The following is a 22,696-nucleotide window of genomic DNA, read 5'->3' as shown; positions in this document are numbered from 1 at the left end:
TGCCACAGGGATCAGCACTGGCACCTCAATTTATTACAATTTATATAAACCACTTGGATGAAGGGATGGAACGTATGGCTATTAAATTTGCTGATAATGCAAAGATTTGGAAGAAAGCAAGCTGTGAAAAAAGACACAAAGAAGTTACAAATATAGATAGGGTAAGGAAATGTACTGTGTACAGTGTTAGTCTCTTTATTTAGAGAAGGTTGTAAATGTACTGGAAGCAGTTCGGAGAAAGATTTTGCGAGGAACATTTGGACAAGCCAGGCTTGTATCTGCTGGAGAATAGAAGGGTTGGAGGTGGCTTGAATGAAACATATAAGATCTTGAAGAATCTTGCCAGGTTGAATGTAGAAAAGATGTTTCCTGTTTTGGGAGAATCTAGAACTAGAGGTCATTGTTTAAAGTAATGTCTGACCCACTTAAAACAAAGATTAGGAGATGTCTTTAACTCAGTAGATTGAGCATCTTTGGAGCTCTACACCTTAATAGAACATAGAACATAGAACATTACAGCACAGTACAGGCCCTTCGGCCCTCGATGTTGTGCCGACCTGTCATATCGATCTGAAGCCGAGCAAGAGGGGGCATAGCTTTAAACTGAGGGGTGAAAGATATAGGACAGATGTCAGAGGTAGTTTCTTTACTCAGAGAGTAGTAAGGGAATGGAACGCTCTTTCTGCAACGGTAGTAGATTCGCCAACTTTAGGTACATTTAAGTCGTCATTGGACAAGCATATGGATGTACATGGAATAGTGTAGGTTAGACAGGCTTGAGATCGGTATGACGGGTCGGCACAACATCGAGGGCCGAAGGGCCTGTACTGTGCTGTAATGTTCTATGTTCTATGTTCTCTACACCATCCTACCAATAATCGCCCAGTTTCTTGCCTCATTCATCTTCCCAAATATTTTATATGGTTTGACTTCCATTTAGCACTTTAATGTGAGGGGAAAGCAGAGTTTCTGAACATTTTATACCAAGATAGATAGATTCTTGATGAACAAGGGGCTGAAAAGTTTTTGGGGGTGGATGGGAATGTGGAATAATCAAATCAACCATGATCCTATTGAATGGCAAAGCTAGCTCAAGGAGCCATACAGTCTACTTCGTACGTTGAGGCCCTCTCACACCACCAGGGGAAATTGAGACATTTATTAACATCCCCCAACATGTCACGCTATCCTTTGATTGGCAGCCTGGGAAGCAGCAGCATGTGAGGCAGTCTGAAAAGAAATTCCCCCCAAATGTGAATATAATTTTGAAGGCAATCAAAACTGCTCATCACGTACATAACACTACTTGTTTTATTTCCAAACCCTGACTTGTCTACAAGTGCCACCACAAGCATATTGATATACAGTGAATCATGCATTTACAGAAGAAGACACCTCACAGGTTTCAACACATTGACTGCAGCCAGGCTTTATGTAAATTAATCTTAAAACAAGGCAACAGCTACATATAGCTACAAAGTTCCTTCAATAAAAGACGACTCTTAAAACTTCCAAGAAGAATCCATCCATTTCCAACCCCATTTCTAAACTCTGCTTTAGCACTTATTTGTTCAAAATAAATATTCAGGGTGAAAATCAGGGTAAAGGAGTATCATTAGATAATCACATATCTTAAAAATAGTTGATTTCAATATTTTCTTTACTGTAGAAAAATGTTTCAAAGAGGTTTGTACAGATATGATTTGTTTTTAAATACCAAACCAATAAAAGATATATTAACAGTGGTGTGAAAAAGTAAATCTAAAAGTCGTTTCAAGGAGTGTCATAAAATGAAGAGGGAAGGAAAGGGTTTTAGACAGAAAATTCCTGATCATGAGACCTAGGCAATGGGGGGCATCACCACTAATGCTAGGACCATGGAATGGAGGCTGTACAACAGGCAACATACGGAGAAACACTGAGTTCTGGATGGGTATTGGTGGGTGTTAAGGAGAACAACACCACAAAGAGATGCAAACAGGGCAATGAAAATGTAAGTTTGAGATGTTGTAGAATCAGGGACTAATACAGGTCAGCAAGGATAGAATAAATGAATGACGGAGGCTTAATGTCTGATAGGATGTAAGCAGCAAAATTTTGGGTGAATTGACAGCATTAAAATAATCAAGTCTGAAGGTCAGAAATGGATGATGGTTTGCATTAGAATTAAGCTGAGGTAGATCTAAACAGCGTTGTGACAAACCGAATATGAAATTATCTACAAGTTCTGTGTTGAGTAGACTGCTGAGATTGTAAACAGGCTGGTTCACCCTGAGACAGTAGTCAAGATGTGGGGGCTACCAGTTAGTGATAAGGGTACACTGCTTGGAGAAGACGCAGAAAGCAAGGATTTTGCTCTACACAATAGATGATGTGTCAACCATATGAAAGCTCAGTGGTTACGGAGCACCAGCCGTAGGACGCCAGGACTGGTTCTGCCTGTCCTCTGACTCAATATAGTTCATATTTAATAAAGCTCACAGGATGATACGTCTTGGCGCTTGTCCCTGACCTTAATGGCCTGTCCACTGGAAGTACATATTGGCAGTTTGCACATGTGCTGTTCACAATTCTCCAAACATTAATTAACACTTGGGAAAATGTGAAGTACACACCCGAATGTTTGAGCTACTGCTCAACAGAAAGGGTGACCCCACGCTGCAATATAAAGTTGAAAAACTATCACATAGTATAAGATCCAGTGGTTGACTTAACAAAGCTGGTTCAGTGTGACATCAGTTTCATAAGGCTAATATATAGAGACCGGCAGGAATCAAAGTTTCAAACTGACTAGATTTAGAAACGCAAGCTTGTTCCCTTATACTCTTTATTCCAACTCTTGATTACATGTATTCTGTGTTTTCACCACATTTGCAGAGAAACACAGGTAACTGGAACAGGACCCTGATCCAGCCAGGGAATCTAGGTGGATGCAAATACAATAACAAGATCCAGCTGAAAGCATTGCTCAGTCCAGGCAGACCAAGCTCTTGGACTAATACACTGCAGATAACTGGTCCATGTGGACTGTTCCCAATGTCAGCAAAGTCAGGAACTGAGTCAGGACCAGGCAAGCCTAGCAGGTCAGAGGCCTCGAGGAGATGCAGATTTCAGACAAAACCCATGCATGTGGTACCCTTCCAGGCAAAACTCCTCACTCCCCAAGATGACCAATACTCTTCCATGTGATCTTCTAAAAGCAAATGACCTTCCAATATCTAGGATGGAATGGAATGGGGTTGGAAATGGATGGATTCTTCTTGGAACCCAACCTTACTAGTGGATCTCTTTTACGAGCACAGGGCCACGAACCCTTTTTTAAAATCTTTCCCCATTTATCTTCCTTATCCCTTATTACTGTTGGGTTTCACAGTTCTTACAAGAGGGAATGCTACCTCTTTAACCAAGCTTTCAAGCACCGTGCTAACATTTTCTCTTTGGCTCTGTGTTAATTTTTATCAATGATTATGCTCTCTTGAAGACCCTTGGGTGAATTTACTTAATTAAAGCTGCTACACAAATGGGAAGTATTTACTACAGACTACAGAGGCTGTGGAAATCTATGTAGCTGATGTCATCACCCATTGAACACCAGCTTCTACAGCCTGTGACTCACCACATTTGGGGTTTCCTCCCATCAAACTGGAGAGCCTAACACCAGACGAAAACTCCATCTGGAAACCCAGGTGAAATCCCTGAAACTCTTTCATTAAGATGAACTGGATTGGGGTCCAGACTGGATTTCAGGCCCTGAAAATGGCAGATCAGTACTTTATTGAGCATAAGACAGCACGACCAGCAAAAAGTCCATCAGCTCACCCAAAATATCATTGCTGGAGTTACAGGTCACCTCAAATCCTATTGCAGTTCAAATAATTACATGGTCTTTCAGAGACAAATACACTGAAGTTCTTTAATTCTCTTCAGGTCCTCAACCACCAAAATATTGGGACTGTTGTGAATGTTTTTATTTTTGCTTTCCAATCTATTAATGCAAATTGTTACAAATGGCATAGTTGTGTCTCCATCCATAGCAAAAAACACAATTTGTACATGAAATGACCACCCCACACAATCCTGCCCAGTTTAAATTCTCATAGTGAAGGAGCAAAGCATGTATTTCTGTAGACAGACTGATCTCTGTGAGCCCATTTTAATGCATTTAATTGATTTCTAAATGCTAAATTCTTACACCAATGGTGATTAAGCCTGGTAACAATGAATTGGAAAATTTGATTTTTAGTTAGATGATTAAAAACAAAACAAAATGCACAAAATATTACAATACATCTTTAAATGTGTTTAGACTATTGAAACAAAGTCTGACTTCCCACAGCTGTCAAATCTGTGCTACATATATTGGTTTTTAAGACCCCAAATAATTCCAAAGTACGGGGTTTTTGCTCCTGCATTAGTTGAATACTAAACCTCCATTCAGATTTTATTCACACTATGACTTCAGGCCACAACACTGACACTCCAGTTCAAGGCCATGTGAAGGTGGTGGAAAAGAATAATGAGTGCAAATATTCTGACCTGCCCTGCAGCACCATTGAGTTTAGGATTCTCAGAAAGCCCTCACCGACTATTTCCAAAACATGAATCATTGTATGGTTGCAGACACTTCATAGCACCTTCCTGTACATCGCATGCACCACCAATAAAAAAATTGCTTAATTTCACAAGTTTTGGGAAACAAAAATGCCTCAGTGAAATGTCATGATAACTTGCTGTTCGTGATACTGCACATTTATTTCCCAACCTAAAAGTATAAAATTAGTAACTCTTGCACATCAAATTACTAACAGATGATTTCTGATGCCATAAAACATAATAGTATTGTAACGATTACAACATTGTCATCCCCAAACCATTTGAGGTCCTATTGATATGAGTTCTGTGGAATGTTACCATTGTGAGGTTACACTTCACAGAAACAGTGACCAAACTCTCATTGTTGGGACATTTTTACATCGCAATGCAAACCGACTGTCCAACCCTTTTGCAATTTCTGCCTTTAAGTGCACAGCAAGTTTCTGACTCTGGGTTATAAGGGTGATTCTTTCTTTTCCCTCTCCCTCCAAATCAGAAGACAAATGCAGAAAACTGGATCCTACCTTGAGCCTGTGCTGCAGAACTGTGGGAATATCCAAGGGATAAAAGGGCTGTCTCGATGAGCTGATTAAACAGCACGTCTTTGCGGATCAGCACAAACTCTGCATGCTCTTCTTTGCCTTCGCATTCCATAGGATTGTCCGACTGCTCCACCACACAAAACACTGGCAGAGTTGATCCTGAACGAGGAGACAAGAGAAAATCCAAATAATACACGGAGTTTTGTTTCGACAACAGTCAGACTTGATCAGAGCCCAGCCACTGGTAATGCTGTTTGACAGCACCTAGATTTTACTCGTTGACTTGTTTATTCATGCTGACTGTACACCGTTTGGGTTTGGTAAACAGTCCACGCATCAGAACTCAAAAAGTCTGTATCTATTGTCTACCACAGCTCTAAGCACCACCGCTATTATCTTTTGCCTAGCCCCGTTGAAAGTTCGAAAAAGTCACTGGGGGGATCGCCTTAAATACCTTTTCGTTCTCCTACTACCAAAAGTAAAAACTCTTTCAATTTCGTCTATAACTTTGTCAGCGCGCACAAACAAGCACATGAGGTGCATACGGTCTCAGAACGGACCTGGAAATGTAAACATCCTCCAGCAAGCAGAAACCCGATAGATTCCGCTGCAAACAAAACAAAAAAAATCGCGTTACACTTCCCAGAAATTCAAGCTTAGAGGAATTGTTTTTCTAATGTGAAGTGATCAGGGTTGTTTCCTCGTTTTAAAAGAAAATCAAACAGTTGCAAAGTCTTCTCAGTCAGTTTACTCCTGTATCTTTTTGTTTTAAACAACGTCTCTTTGCAACAATAGAATTTGCTAGGGGGCTTGGGAGTAGGATTTGGTTTGTGGTATTATTGATTTTACTGGTCTGTACCGGAAACTGAATCAAGGCGTTAAGTGTTTCGTAGGCTGACCTTCTGACAGTATCTTTAACCTATGTTCGCACTGCTCTCGCACGGTGTCGGACTCATTAACCTACAAGCTCACATCCTTTCAAGATTGTTCACTGCTCAGAAAACAATGTACAAAAAAATTACCGAACAGACAGTGACGAAAGGCAAGATGAATTTAAACTGTAAATGTTCTTCTTTGTCTGTCTGATTTTTAAGGATTGGTCAGTCTTCTCTAAATATCGACTCAATTTAAAATGCCAGTTACGAAAACTTGCAGTGAAATCGGATCAGAGGCAATAGGTAATCCTAGTCAGGTCGGTATTACTTATTGCTCCTGGCCACGCTCAGTTTGCAGAGGGTGCTCCATTCAATCAATGAGTGGGGCTGTATTTTCATCAAATAAATGTTTTATCCTCAGCAAATAAATTTACAAGTGCTCAATACAGTTTCCCTGTTCCATAAATTAGTCTTCACTGAGATACAAAATACAAAGAGATCCCTTAGTTATGGAGTGGAAGTGTTAGAAGGGGATGAACTTTAATATAGCAAAAGACCTTTTTTCGTTCTTTGGTTTCCAATCATTCTCTTTTTTTTCCATTCTATTCCGACTGGGGAAGGCGCAGGCAATGTTGCAGGTTGGAAGGTAATAAATGCCTTCTGCGGGTAGGTCCCACTATAAATATAAACTTGTATTTAAACCAAACTTCACAGTAGCGTGACAGTAGACAAACCCCGACGTTTGATTAGTAAAACGTTAACAATTTGGTAATCCGCCAGGCTTGTTGGTTTGCCATTATGTTACGCTTTGTGCCAGATGACGATCTGGGTTGACCTATGTCGGTGATACCACGCTTTAGTGACAAATGGGCTTCGATTACAGAGTCTCGGTTTTACATGCACTTTGTCCCTCGTGAATATTTATTGCCGATTTTGCAAGTGCTCATTTTTAATATCCATAACACTTTACAACGCAAAACAAAGCGTGTCCTCTCAGCAAGTGCAAGGACAATCCATACCGCGCAGGCCCAACTCACAACAGCGGTGTCAATGCTTTCATTACAAGTGTACCAGTTCAAACTTCTTAACAGCACAGTCATCAGACACAACAGCTCCTTTATCCGGGAGTCCCTAGCCATCTATACACCTAGTCTTCGCCAAGTCTGATGATCAAATTGTCACCTTGGCATGTAACTTTCTTTCCCGTAATCACCTTGATTCTTTAAGAATATGAAGGTTATTTCCTCTTCCTTTTAACATGAGTAATGTTAAGAGCAACAGGATGGTAATCTTTTCGTTGCTCTAATAAGTTATGGTTTGAACCTATCATTACTGTGGGATCAAATCAACATCTCACTTGTAGAGACATCTGACCGGGACGACAGTTAAATTAAGAAAGCCACCCAGCAGCGCAGACATCTGAATATCCTGGATTATCAAGGATATGTTGAGATATAAAGGAACTGTTAACAAATAAACTCCCTAATGACAACTCATGCAAACAGGAGATTTAGTAACTTCCTTGATCACATTCACAAAGAACAATATTACACGCGCAGGAATAATATTTTAGGCAGCTTTTAAGGCCAGACGGGGCCGTTGGCAGGATGTTACAGTAACGACCCGGTGGCTTCTTTATATGACATTTTGAGTTTTGCGTTCAGATGGCATCAATTATTCAGTGACCAGGACCAGCAGAAGTAATGTTCACTTTTAAATTACTTCGTGTTCTCGATATAGTTTTGCACAGTGAACGTAACTTCATGACTCAAATGACAGCTTTTAGTAAAATCTACTTTTCGACTTCTAAATATGGGGATGAAATACCTGCTGATCTGCTATAATATATATATACAAACGATTCCACCCAATAAATAAATAATGTTCGCACCTACATTCCTGGGCACATCGGATACACAAGGATAGTAGGCCAGTCATTAGACATTTCACTCTGTATTGAACAGTAACGGGTAGGATGGAGGGGAGGAGAGGGGCTGGGACTGCTCAACTCAACTATCTGTGCTCATTGAGAACTGTAAGGTGTTCTAAATAGCTGCTTATACCCGACAATGTGTTTTGAAGGATATTGACGGAAGGCTAAATGGAGAAGTTGTGGTGACAAGATAGTCACATCAGTACCTGGATAATGTAACTAATCTATGCATTCGGTAACTGTCCTGGTTTGGAGAGTGGGGTGTAAATGTTGCAAAGCCAAACGGGAGCCTGTGTCCTGCTTTTGATCTGCTCCCTGCTCCCAGCTACAAGCTCAGGACAGGTTGTACAACTTCGGCAGGCACGAGGCCGCACTTGTACTTTGCAAACACCTTTCGTTTCTTTTTTACCGTAGCCCCCGTCCTTTCTGCCCCTCAGCGCCGCTGTAACAAAGCTGGATTTGGCTCTCATCTGCTGCACTCCGACACTCTCTCTCAGCCTGAGCACGTTCTGAGCCAATCACTTCTGCTGCGTCTTTTTTTTAACTAAAAATGAACAGAAAGCCGAGGAGACGGGGCAAGACAGCTTGGATCTGAAGCTGTGTCGATGCAAAGGAAGTTGCTGAGAGCCTATTAGACGGATCAGGCGGTCGGCCCTCCGGGGAAAGCCTGGCGTTTTCTGCCGACTAGTGAACAAGGGGCGGGTGTGTATGTGTGGTGGGGGTGGTGATAGGTACTACTCATGCTGGGCAGGGCATCAATGAGCTGGAAATCTGCCGAGCTCCTTCCTGTAATCCTACACCAAGCACACAGAAAGTTTAATCAACATGAACCCTGGCTCCCTGTGTGTGTGCGTCGGGGGGGGGGGGGGGGGGGGGACAGCGCTGTCAGTTCGCCGAACAGGGCATCCTACCTCCCAGCGCCTTGACCGGGGAGCCGTTGGATCTCCCCCTGCCTCCGTCCGTCGGGCTCCCGTTCGGTTCCAGCCTGGCCTTCTTACCGGGAGGTGGACCCTGGCCTTCGGGGCTGTTGTTCTTTCTTTCCGGGCTGTCCCGGGGGTAGGGACGAGGGCTCGCGCTTCTCGTTTCCATTCTCCACCAGCAGCTTGTCGTGGGAGCTCCTGCATACAGGTCACCGTGGAGAGTGCATAGACCTGGGGAGAGACAGACAGACAGAGAGAGAGGGAGAGAGAGTCAGCAGAACAAGAGCATGTGTCAAGTTTGTTACAATGACAGCGCCCGACCTGTCGTTGCTAGTGTCTCCCCGGATGATCACACACACTGCATCACACACACACACACACACACACACACATAGGCGTGATGCCCGTTATCCAGTGGGACCTTCAAATAAAGTTGTGAACAGCGGTAATAAAACGTAGAAGCGGCGTTGAAGCTATTCTCACAACTCATACTTAAAACATGCCCAAGGAACACGTATCGATTAGCCCTAGCCGCGGCCGTTTCTATAACTGCATATCTTCACAAATCTGCACTTAATGATTTCACATGCTGCCAATGTGATGAGGATACATAACACTTTATCGACTTAAACACACGTTAAATATGCAATGGGCTGTGAGATTCGAACATTTTGCCGCAATGTTAAACCTTTCACTTAAACGAACTTTACAACGCTTCCAACAACTGTCTGGTCACTTAGCTCTGACGAGGGGCAGTTTTTGTTTTCTGCTAAACTTGCGGGATTAACACCATTGGGCTGCATCATGCCCTGGTCATACATAGCCCGCTCGGAAAGATTAAAGTGTGTTTTTTAATGTGACATCGTAACCATATCTTATGTTTCTGTCACTATCTCCCTTAGTTCACATCCAACTTTTAACAACTGTTCTGTTTTGCTATAGCAGGAGCAGTTGGCGCTGTAGCCCGTCTCCCTCTCTCTATCCAGCAGTTTCGAGGAGAATTTCTCCGCTCTGTGTCCTCACTGCCCAGGATGTGCCTGACAACTGGATGTGCAGAAGAACTGTCTCGAGCCGTGTGTCAGGAGCGGAGGTCTAAGCCAGGAAATTCGGCTGTGGTCACCCACTCAGACACTCCGAGTCTTCCGCTGGGGTGCTGAGGCTGTAACCTAATGCCCGCAGTTGGGGAGGGGGATGGGGGTTAGGTGGGGGGGGGTGGGTGGGAACGTGGGGTGGTGAAGGGGTTGTGAGGTTGGACGGAGAGGGAGGTGGGGTTGGCGAAAGAAAGTGGAACTCACATACACTCAACTCCCGGCGTTTCTCTTTCAGGCGGTCACCCCTTGTCACAAATCGATAATTTCAAGCCAAAGGGAAAAAAATCTACTGCCTTTAAAAACAGAGAAAATAGGTGAAGGCTATCACTTCGTAGATCCCGTATCATAAGAAATTTCGGGACAAAAAAAACCTTCCAGGGGAGCTGCCGCACTAATAAAGGAGGAGGGGGGGAGGATAACGCGTGTCACTTTGATCACATTCTGGCCACAGTCGAAACGCCGGGGCTGACAGCGACAGAGTGAGAGAGAAATTATTATTTGCGTTGACTCATCAGCACTCCTCGGGGGTGTCCTTTCTTCATATCACTGCTCGCTTCCGTTCCTGGTCCGGGGAGAGACTTTTTTTTGCTCTCTCTCGCATTCAACGGGAAGAGTGATCGAACTTCGAAGGTGAGGGAGGGACGGAGTGAAGGGGGTGGGGGGTGGGGGTGAGGCAGCTCCGTGTTGCTGCGGATAGCGCTCAGCTGAAGAGCCCCCTATCCCTCCCTCAGCACCCACACACGCACACACACACTCCCCCTTTCCGTTCCTTGGCGCGCAAGAATTTTTAATCAGCTTGATTACTATAAGACGGTTCGCATTTATTACAGATAATAAGGCCACATGATCAGATGCCTGGCCGAACCCTTTGAATAGCTGCACGCAACCCGCTAAATCTTCACACAACACCCAGAAGCACACGCACACACAAACATACAGAGATACACCAACCAGCTATACATGTGTTGTCTCGCAGACACACACACAGAGATACATATTATGCTGAATGACACACTCCTTGCAAATCCAGAGTGTGAAATCGCAACAGATATTATATTGTACACACGCACATTGGAAGTCCCAGTGAAAGGGAGGAAGCCTTTATTGCACTGAGTCTGTCCTCTGGGGAGTTAATGAACAATCATACTCATCTCACTATTTTTTTAGAAAAAAAATATTTTCAGAGCGGCGCTGTAAAAGTAAAGCAAGTAGTGCCTTGTCATGTAAAATGAGTTAATAATAAACTGCGTTCTTGATAGACAGATGCTTTCGGCATTTAATAATTTATGAGAGCGAACGTAAATTTGTCCAGGAGCCTCTGCTGAATATTTAATAAAGTCAACAGTTCTTCCTCCCTCCCTCCTTCTCTCTCCTCACTGCCCGTCTTTCTACGTTTCGTGCCAATTTGAGCTCCAATATCTAGAAACAGGATTCTGGTTATGTCAACGTGGTCAGGAGGTTAAGGGGTTGGCTAGAATGTACCAGGAGAGCACCAGGGGTCTCTGGCCTTTGCCCGCCCGCTCCAAGAGCTCGGTTGCAGGGCAAATGGGAGCGGGGTGCTCTCCAGCTCTCGGTGCTTCTTCGCTTTCTCACACTGCCCTCAAACTGAGCTGGCTCTGTCCTCTTAACAGCCAGTGCAGAAAATCCTCCGGAAGTGGGGACAGAGGTAGACATTTCTGAACATCCCAGTCTTATTCCCGAACCGTGATCTACCACGGGGGATACCTGAGGCACACATTGTGCAACTTGGGGCTGGAGCCGATCTAACGTCGCGACACTCGCCCTAATCAAATAGCCAAACTTTGCTGGCGTTAATGCTGTACCATCCACAGCGCACCGTTTTAAGGTGGTTCATACGCCCGGAAAACCAAATATGCCTCATTTCAGAAAGTACCAGAAAAGCCACAACAAATCCCCATTAAAACAACTAAAGACCCCCAAACGGCTGCGACCACATTGAGTAACTCCTTCCCAAACGGTTTATTGAACAAGTGTTTGTCAGGATGTAAAGGGTTAAAGCCATTTCTATCTTCAAGACTAACCTGGGGGAGGGGGACACGGGGTTTGGAGGTTAGGCTGGATTTTTTTCTGTTTGCCTCAGGCTAAGCACCAATTTCGAAGAAGATCAATAATCGCGATGGGCTCAGCCTCAGTGTCTGTCTGTGAGAAGCTTTCCAACTATAACGCTGGGGCTTCTTAATCACCTAGTCACATTCTTTCGCACCGCCATGATTCGGGATACGGAAAGAAATCCGACAAAATGTGTTATCTATTAACTTTGGTTCATCTTGCACACAGTAACACTGCAGCTGTGCCTAGGTAAAGCTGCAAAGTGACTATCTCAAGAGAAAGCAAGACAATACTCCCTTCCCCTGGGGCTAGACTGAAGCTTTTTTTTCTGTGTATGTCGGTGAGTGCTCGCTGTTATCATTCTCCTCCAGCCTTGGCCCGTTGCAGTTTTTGCTCAATTAAAAGGTGATCATTAATGAGCCTTTCCTCCCTGCCCCAGATCCTGAAGCACCATTCCTCCTTAAAGGGAGGGAAAGGAGAGAGGGCCGCCCTTACGGTGGCGCCACTGTGCCACACAGCAGTGCAAAGCGTAACCAGATCGCAGCAGCAACTCGAAATTGCTGCTTGCTTTGGCCTGACCTGACCACCCCATTCGCATATCAGTCGCCCCTCATCACCTCGAAAATAAAATAAAAGTCGAGCCAACCGGGGCGTTGATAAGAAAGAGAGTGGGGGTGACATAAACACACACACACACACACACACACACACGCACAAAAGAAGCAGAAAGAGCAAGCATTTACCTCTCGGAAAAGGACGATCCAGCTGGAACAAACGCAGGACCGAGGGAGAGAGAGAGAGAAAAACAGAGAAAACTTGCAAGCAAGCGAGGATCCTCCAAAAATGAGTATCAGCGAGTCCCGGAGAGTTGTGTGAAGTGGCCCGGCCTCAACCCCTGAACAAGTCAGTGAGTAAAGCGCTCAGAAAAGTACACACCAATAGCCTGATAATATCTATCTCCGAAATGATAAGTTTGTTTGCCTTTAATCCGGTCTCGGTCGATATTCATACATTCTAATTGGTTTTATTTATAGATCTGCCGCCTAATGCCATCGGATTGCATCTGCCGGCACATTGACTGGATATTGAGTAGTTTCCAATGAAACTCACTGTGATTTGCATTCTCTCTTCATCCCCCCCTCCCCTTCCACCCAGCCCCCCAACCCGCACGCTCTTCCTTTATATAAAGTCGGGAGTGCAAGCCGGAATGTTTATCTCACGTACAGTATCATGTATTAACCGTTTAAATGCATCAGTTATGACGGCTGTCTTCATACGGCCGACGATTAATCACAGACGTTTCTTTGGCGTGTGAAGTGGCGGAAGTTTGACGATCCAGAAAAGTCGTTGAAACTGACATGTCCCCAGATCGTGACAGAAAAGTGGGATTTCTCTATTTCTCCCCACCCACACGACCCCCGAAACCGGGACAGATTCGGTTCACCACATTATCACCCCTACCCCTCCCCGCCGGCCCCACCACCGACTCCCCAAACCAGCATCAGCTTCCCTTGCTTTAACTGGGCTGTGTTGTTCAGCTAAAGTGAAACTCGCTCTGCGTTTGCCACTTCCAGAAGGGCAGACATTAGGAAAGTGAGATCTACCTCAATTGTCTGTTCCCCGCCCCATTGCAAAAAGGAGCAACAATTTAGACTAAAATCTATTCCAACTCACTGAGACACATATGTGCAGAGACTTTGATTCCTTGCCTAAGGCCTGTCGCAAGTGAAGACCCAGTTCACTGAATGTTTGTGAAATCGCTGAGATACTTCCTTTCAAATTATCCTAAACTTATCTCTTGACAGTCGATAATACTTGAGAAATCAGGCGAGTGAATTGCATCGGAGTGGACTGTACGTTTATGTTTTTTTAAGAAAAGCATAACATGACTATTTTGTGTCAGACTTGATGTATCAGTTTTGAAAATAGATCTTTCATTGGAGAGAGACAAAGATGACAATTGTAAGGAAAGCTACACTTCTCTTCCCTTTTCGGGTCCCTCCGATTAACAGTTTGTCCACTATTACTGCCTGCAACAGTAGTAGACTCACCAACTTTAAGGGCATTTAAATGGACATTGGATAAACGTATGGATGATAATGGAATAGTGTAGGTTAAATGGGCTTCAGATTGGTTTCACAGGTCGGCGCAACATCGAGGGCCGAAGGGCCTGTGCTGCGCTGTATTGTTAAAAAAAAACTATCAGAACTCGGGACGGGCCAAAACCTACCAAGAGATTGAAATACACCCGCCGCCTCGTGTTTTTTTTTGTCGTACATACCGCGCGATTTATCTCTTTTAAAACAAAGAAACGTTTTATTGTAAATCACACTGCCGCAAGTTACAAAATGCAGGCATTTTCCGCATGTACCCGCACGAAAGAAATTTTGAAAGAGTATCAGGAAAGGTTTTCAAACAATTATTTAACCTTGTCTCGGGGCAATCTGCGAAGGCACTGGCCAGTTTGATTTGGGCGGTTGCTGGAGATGAGATCTCGCCGAGGAGAAGTGATGTTGCAGCCTTTCGAGGGCAAGTCTAATTAGCAGAGAAAACATGCTGGCAAAACACAAACCCATGAAGTGTCTTAGGGGCAAGGCCTGTGCAGCAAATCCTAACGTCCCCACCTCGTTAGATTTAGGCAGGTTCAGATATACTATGCAGTTCTTACTGTCTCTGTAAATTGAAGGCCCGTTTGGTCGACTTCGGGAATGGAAAGGTGCTTGGAATGACTGAGGGCTGAGTGGTGACCGACTTGTTACCAGGCCCCTGAAATGTAGAAGACTCCTAAATCGTTTTTCAATAGGTGCTCTTTTGATAGAGCGGTAGGCCCGGGAATTCTCTCTCGTTTTATTTTGATGTTGCAATCAGTGTTTAGAATCTGTGGTCCATTTCGTTTTCACACACCCCCTCCCTAATAAGACCAGGTTTATTCAACGTTAAATCTGTGTCACCTCACATTTATCGTTGGCATTACAACAGCAAAAAAGGGTTTGAAGAATTCACCTGGATGTGAAGTTCAGATCATGCTAAATTGTCTCTCTCCGTCGCGCGACACTTAATATCAAACTGGTAAAGGAAAACAAAACCGGGACATCACCCCTAGATCGCTGGAAGCCTTTTGGTTCGGTTTGTTTGTAGGGAACTTGCTGTTCCAAATGAAGCTGTCGTTATCCAGTGACTTCTAGTACAAACAGACCGGGCCGTGAGATTGGCTATAAATGGACTCTCTTATAGTGGATCTTTGTCCTCAATTTGCAAAGGCCTAACATGTGTATTAACTGTCCAGAATAGTGTCTACATAAAGTGGGGCGGTGAACGGGGGAAGAGGAGGTGGGGGGTAATACTCAACTTGTGTTAAATGAGAGGTAAACGGGCGGTCTGTCTGCTGTGAAAATAGTGCTTACCTTGGAGGTATGGAATAATAGACGCTACATAATATATATGAATCTGCTTAAATCTACTCAGCTTCGTAGTATTTATTCATAAGTGGAGACATAATTCACGTGGATAAATATCTACATTTCGGTGATAATGTATATTATATAGTATGTTTAAATCTACCGTGAATCATAGTTGCTTTAGTAACATTAGTCGAGTCTTCACTGCTGTATCTGACAAAGTTGCACACATTTATTCCGTGTTTAAGAATCGCTTCTACAGCCTCTGTTGTTACTTTTAACATTCAGTGTATAATTTAGTTACTGGTTTTTTTACCATTAAAAAGAAATACAAAGAAAAAAGATGACAATTCTCAACATGTTCTTGGGATTGTTTGAAATTAGTACCTTAAAGAGAGTCTGGCGTTCACAGTCAGCTCCAGCGGGTCATTTAATCCATCTGGAAAGCTCTCAGATCAACAGGTTCCGTTGAATTTTGTTAATACTGTATCGAATAATACGCTTAATTAAATCGGCGGTCATGCACAGAACTTAAAGCTGCAGAAATGGCCTATAAAATTATTTATTAACTTTTGCATTAGAATGTGTTAAGCTCACGCTGTGACCAGTTGACTTAATATCAATTTCGGAATGCTCCGAGGCGCACTGGAACCAACTCAATACCTAAAGCCTTCAGCTCACGAAGCTAATAAATCCGTTTTCTTTAAAATTTCTGGCGTGACTCTAAGTGCCTCCAGAACTGAGTTTGCGGTTATTTTGAGGGATGGGAGCTCCTTTTAGTCGCGGCCTATGGCGATTTGTTACCAGTATCTTCCTTAAAGTTGGAGATACGGTGCGCAGATTATCTTAGAGAACTGGAAGGGAAGCTTCACTTCGCTCCCACCCCCACACCCACCCCCGCCCATCATCTCAGCCGGTGGCCTTGGCTCCGTCTGCTGGACCTGTCATAACAAACTCGGGCACATGCCACAAAACGTGCAAAGACACGATCAAACTATCAGGGCGATCGGGACCCCGCACGCTTCAGTTCCACTACAGCTTGTTTGCCTACACTTTGCAGAATGCGGATCATAATACAAGGCATTCCACTCCGTCTCCCCCCACACCCCACCACTTCCACACACCTCCCCAGCCCCTCGCACATTTGAACTTTAATTTGGTTGCTTCAAAATATCCAATAAATTAGTGTAAACGAGTATTTTTTAACGCCAGCTTTATCACTTTTTTTAGTTTAATCGCTTTCTTTGATATGGACAAAGGCAAAATCGTTTGCCTAAGTCCATTTCGAGAACAGTGCCCGGAACTAATAATGTGGGAAGATGGTTTTAATAGTGTATTGGGTTCCCCAGTACGCATCAATATTGTTATTTTGAAAAAAATAACGAAATAATTCTGCGTCCTGGATGTTCCATCGTTGAAGCTCAATGAGAATTAACTATTGAACTGTTAAAAAGCCCGACTAAAATCAGCACATTCGGTAGAAGTCTGTGCAGAAGCGCAGTATTCAGGTCTGAGAGTCCCTTTGAGCACTGTGCCCAGTTTGAGCTTCCTTCTGCTGACAGTCCCAAGATGTTGCAGTCGTTATCGCTGAGTGTTACTCTCTGCGCCATCCAGTGGACCATACCGTAAATACACCACCTTTACTAATGATGTCAGAAACACTTCAAATAAAGCACAAATCATACCAAAAGGAAACCATTGTGTTGTTTTAAATCATTCCACTCAACCTAACGAAAGTGTTTCTGTCTAAATAGGCCTGTATAAAATGTGGCGCGCAGCTTTCCCGGGCGTGGGAGAGCTGTCAACAAGCCTGGCTAAGGTTGTAAAATATGATCTTTCTTTAAAGAAGGCCAGTTAAGGTAGTTCCAAATCATTGCTTGTACAAATTATTACACTTTAGGGCATGTTCTGTAAAACCACAGAATATCCTTAAAATGTTATATGGAACTTTGAAAAAAAAGGGATTTTCACTTACGATAAAGTTAAAATGCGACCTTCATTGACTCAAGGTTTCATTTTTTGTAAAACTCAACAGTCACAGTGAATGACAAAGCAGTAGTCTATTAACCCAATGCATTTGTATGTTACATACACAATAATGCAAATGCTTTTTAAAATAACACGTTCCTTTAAAGCCATTCAAATGATTTTCAGATCCTTTTTTCGCACCAAGTCGATCCTCTTGTTACAGTAAATTATTCACAATGCGAATGGATCCTTTTCGTTCGCAATCGACGAGTTACCAACAGCCCCTGCCTTCGGGACGGTAAAGACTGGCCTGTATCCATGGCAGAGACCGAAGGAGTTCCACGCAGTTTGGATAGTCGGGGTAGTGCGGTGTGCACAGATTAGCCAGCGTCCCTCTATATCACCATCAAACCACAACAAAACCCGTCAGACTATAATTGAGGCCTAAAGCCGCACAATCTTAGAGGAAGCGACACATCCGCCGAATGTCAAAACAAAACACCAGTATTTGACCATGCTTAGGAAAAAGCGCTGATCGGAATCACTCTTTTCTCGTTTATACGTGACACATGGGACAATCGTACTCTTTAACCGACGACATTCTGCTCTGTATATGTTCTTCTAGCATTTGGCAGGGTCAGTATTTCTATATCGATTAATCTTTCTACTTAATATCTGTTTATATCTGTCCACCTATCCAAGTATATATACAGTATATAAGCACATTACTCCAAGAAATTCAATTCCATTTCCCCATTAAGTATCCATCCACTGACACCCCATGCCATTCAATTGCGCGTTTTATAAACGAAGTATTTTCTGACCATTGTACAAAGTCTGAGCTTCAAATTAATTCTTTTTGTTTCTGTTTGGAATTTTACTTTTTTTGTAATCAAGCCCGTGAAGACAATGATATGCCCGGAGGTTATCTTTATTCGCCATATCTTTTTGACCAGCGAATGTGCACAGAACATCATTGGAGTCAGTGTATGTTTCTGACAGAATGAAGCATCTCTTCGACAAATAGCGTTACTTTCAAACAACGTTTAATGTTTTCGGTGAAGATGCGTCCCCGTGGCGAAACCTGTGAGGGGAGGAGATGTTTAAATTATTAATACGATCCTGCAAAGTTGAGTTGTCTCACACACACACACACACACACACACACAAAATAGCAAAGAGGTCACTTTTGCCGAATGGAGTTTAGCCGGTGAGCGATTATTGTTTTTAGTAACTTTAATGAATCACACGATACTCACTAAATGACTGAGGTTATTTATATCAACGACCAATAACACGGAATTTAAACTTAATGATATGCCATAAAAATATTACCGACCTGCTACTTATTTTTATAAATACTGACTGGGACACTGCAATGGGTTTATTTATGTCCAGAGAGGAGAGTTAGGATTCAGTAATACTCTCAAACATTACCGCGTTATCGCCTGCACAGGGAAATATCGATGCAACCTTTTCTATGTTCATCAAGGCACTAGCCTAATGACTAGCATGAAAAGCGACAGGCTCCCATTATAAAACTGTTGATTCACAAACGAAAACTTCTTTGGCGGGTCGTTCACCTTCCCACTTGTGGCACAGTGAACGAAACAAAATCAGAAAGATGTCATTGCCCGGGACTCGATAGAAATGGCCCTGAAACGATATAACAGGCATTCCCCTGAAATGTCCATGTTACTTCTCCGTGAGCAACGGAATGGACACAAAACAAAAAAAAACTCTTGGTACATTAGAAACAGAATGTTCGATTGGGGGGAAAAAAACAGTAAATTCGCTTTTGTGGATCCAACTATGTCACCGCGCATTAAATGAACAGGATCAATAAATACTACAGATTGCAAGAAAATACAAATTACAACCAAAAGGAAACAACTGACTGTGGAAACCATCCGGTTTGCCGGTTTGTGTTGTGTCGGAAACCCGACTATGGAAAACGATCCATCCCGTTTATCGGCGACAACCCATTCAAAAGGTGTCTCAGAGCGGACGCTCTTAAATATATTTCAAGTATTTAAAATACAAGCTGTAACCTGGTTACAGTACAGAAGAGCTAAACTCCCGGCGTGAATGTTATTGTATTGGTCATACCGTTTCGATACAACATTTCGGTATATATTTTTTTGAAAGGAATATTTTAAACCGGTTGAGGTTTCAGAAAGCATTTGCTTTTTTTTTTAAAAAAGCATGATCTCACATTAAGTCGTGCTTCAATGAACAGCCGCGCTGGAACTAGAGAGAAAACGCGACTGGTAAAGGCGCCTTGGGAAGAGTTCATACAGACTTTAACCATTTCAATCCGATTGCTATAATACAGGGATCCTCCATTTTTCACAGCAAAAGAGCGCCACCCCCACCACCCCCCCAAACCAAAGTAAGCCCCTTTATAACTTGTCTCTGCCCGTTAGGGTAAATATTCCCAGGAAACTGTTGATAAACTATATACAGCACAGCTAACCCTTTTTGCAAATGCAGTCATAGGACATTAAAAGTAACAACATTACATTTCCCTAACCGAACGTCCCGCAGTCTAAGCGAGACCAAATGACTGATTAAACAAATACACCCGATCCACAGTGAAGGTGGGCGTGTGGACTATAGAATTAGGGCCAGCGACTTACATAGGACTGGCATTTATTCACATCTTTATTACATTGTTGGCGGCCCTGAATTCTCCAACTCCTTGTTCTGCCCCACAACCCCGTCAACTGTTATTCAATGACATGTTTCTACAATTTGGAAATGGCTATTAAAATTCACGAGTTAGCGATCGAGGTTTGATTCAGTGCCTGGTTCAGGCCTGACCGGAACTAATGTTCAATCGTGAATTTTCTGGGTCCAGTCGCTGGGGAAACTTGTTTAATCGGTTTCTCCAGCGCCTGGACGCAGCACATGGAAACTCGTGCCCTACGCTTAGAGGCACAGACTATTCCAGCCTGCTCCTCCTCAACTGCTGCGGGCTGTTGGCTTTGTTGGCCAGGCTGACTTCTTGCGGCCGGTAGAATCGAAAGAGAACTTCCAGTCCGGGACTTAGATTCTAAGGTGAGCGCCCCGGGCAAGTTTTGCACTGTTTCTATCTTGTGATCTCACCGGCCAGTTTGAAATCATCCGTGGCATCAAAATAAGGTTTTCAAAGTAAACAGCAAGTATTTTCTTTACAGATAAGTTTCCAAGAAAATGCGAAAGTTCATTGTTCAGCCGTTCAGATATGAATTGTTTATTTCTTTTTCTAAAATAATTGATAAAGATTAATCGATAACTGATTCAATGTATATGTGTGTGTGTTTTTAAAGATATAATTCCTGCCTTGATCAGCGGGGATTAAAAAACCTTACATTAATGCATTTTGCAACTATTTGTAAGCGAGCTCGGCTCGGCCCCTGACCCTTGGTCAGTGAAGTCTGACCCTCCATCAAGCTTTGTAATTTTGACTCTACTGCGGGGTTAAGATGACCGTGTGCTTTCAACACTCATCACATCCCGACTTCTTTTTATTTTAACAACCTCACAGTGGCACGCTGTATTTACCACGACCCAGGCGAGTTGTACCTGCATCAGCGTTAACACATGACCGGGCCCCAGCGATACAGGTGGTAGGCCTGAAATCTTTGATCGCTGTACAGATGCCCACTCGGCTGCAACTTGTAACAGGTTTAGTATCTGAGAAGCAGGACTGGGCTCGAGGCTTTAAGATTACACTCTGTTCGCTTTGAGTAAACTCCAGGCATTCGACTTGCGCTTACCCAAAATGAGACCGAAGTCTTGAAATACCATCGAAATACCAATGCCAACATGTTTTGTTCTAAGCTTGTTCCTGCTATTAAATGAGCATTGCCATGAAGCCCAAAGCTCGAATCAGACAATTTGGCAACGATCTCATATCTCGGGTTGCCGTAGCCTGTGCCCTGTTGTTTTAAAAGTGTTAGCCAGTTAGTCTCGTAACTTCCAACTCCGCAAATTTACACCCTCAGGTATCTCGTATTTTGTAAACCCAATGCTTTAGCAAGAACGTTATGTCGGGTAGAGAGCTAAACATCGGGTTACAAATGACATCAATGGAATCAGCGTCACGGATAAACGAATAAGTTTCATGGGGACTTTTCAATACGGGGTCAGTTTCGGCCCGAGTAAAATAGCCTCATAGGTTTTTCTCATGTTGTTCCGAATCAAAGTCTGCTTTCTTCATCCAGATCTAAACGAGCGCCAAACGGCTCTGCTGCATTCATCAGAATTATTATTAATTGTTAATTAATCCCTAATTAATTGCTGGTGATGATCTTTTATCAGGGGATAGAAAACTTTGCCCCGGTGTGATTCTATTTCGGCCATTAACGTTTAGTTTTGCTGGGAAGCCAGACTTTTATTACGAATGCGCTTTAAATCGCCTGTCATTGAAACCCAGTTAAAAACAGAGGGAGGGGGTGTCTACTTTTTATGGTATAACGAGCTCACTTAGAATGAGATTCAGTTTCATAATTTCAACAAAACGAAACCTTTCTCAGTGGATTCTTCACATGACCGGGTTATTACTGTTGTACATGAAGAGCTACACCTTTTTTTTGTTGATATTGTACGTACGTAAAGAGCTACTTTTTTTTGTTAATATTGTACACGCGCTTTCTCTCTACCTCGGGGAGAAGTTTCGTCGAAGGAATACTGTGCCGAAGAGTAAATTAGAAAGAAATAAAAGGGGAATGATTTAAAATCATTAACAAAAGCATTAGAGGAAAAGGCGAGGAGACCTGAGAAAACAGATCGCCTATAGCTCAGAATAATTCAACCAGAACGAATGGAGACGGAACCCACAGTTTAAAGGTCAGGAGGGTACATATTGCTGGGAAGAGGAAGACTTACAGGAGTAAGTCCTGGCGGAGGTATCTTGATGCATCAAACGGCCTCCTTTAGTACTGCGAAATTCTGTCTCTAATCTTTTCTTGGGCGAGATGTGATTAGCGTTCTAGCCTGATATCGATAATGAGGACAATCTGCAAAGCCATTTTCTTAAAGTGCCAAATAAGGTCAGTCGTTTGAAAGCAAAATATGGCGGAATTGTGACCGAAACGTTCCTTGCGAACCCGCGCTGGCTACTGGCCAGTTATTGGAGATAATGGGAACTGCAGATGCTGGAGAATTCCAAGATAATAAAATGTGAGGCTGGATGAACACAACAGGCTCAGGAGCACAAAAGCTGACGTTTCGGGCCTGGACCCTTCATCAGAGAGCTTGGGTTTGGCGAGCGGGTCTTGCTACAAGCTGTTTGTTGGGCTCCTACAACTCTTGTCATCCGA

At 43.2% G+C, this 22,696-nt stretch overlaps 1 protein-coding gene across 17 annotated transcripts in view; it reads right to left on the bottom strand.

The window, feature by feature from the left end:
* satb2 (SATB homeobox 2) overlaps positions 1–15,947 on the bottom strand; it is a 175,807-nt gene extending 159,860 nt beyond the window's left edge. For 4 of the 17 annotated variants that reach the window (XM_048535026.1, XM_048535030.1, XM_048535024.1 and 1 more), the window contains exons 1-2: positions 8,855–10,008; positions 5,118–5,294 (exon numbers count right to left, since the gene is read on the bottom strand). In XM_048535026.1, coding sequence (XP_048390983.1) covers positions 5,118–5,294; positions 8,855–9,032 — 355 coding nt within the window. In that variant the 5' untranslated portion in view covers positions 9,033–10,008. The other 13 variants (XM_048535015.1, XM_048535016.1, XM_048535018.2 and 10 more) reach the window with 13 other exon arrangements.
* Positions 15,948–22,696: the final 6,749 nt, after the last annotated feature.

This window comes from Stegostoma tigrinum, chromosome 7 (genome assembly GCF_030684315.1).
Source record: "Stegostoma tigrinum isolate sSteTig4 chromosome 7, sSteTig4.hap1, whole genome shotgun sequence".
Lineage (NCBI taxonomy): Eukaryota > Metazoa > Chordata > Chondrichthyes > Orectolobiformes > Stegostomatidae > Stegostoma > Stegostoma tigrinum.
This window is presented reverse-complemented; position numbering and strand designations above follow the sequence as displayed.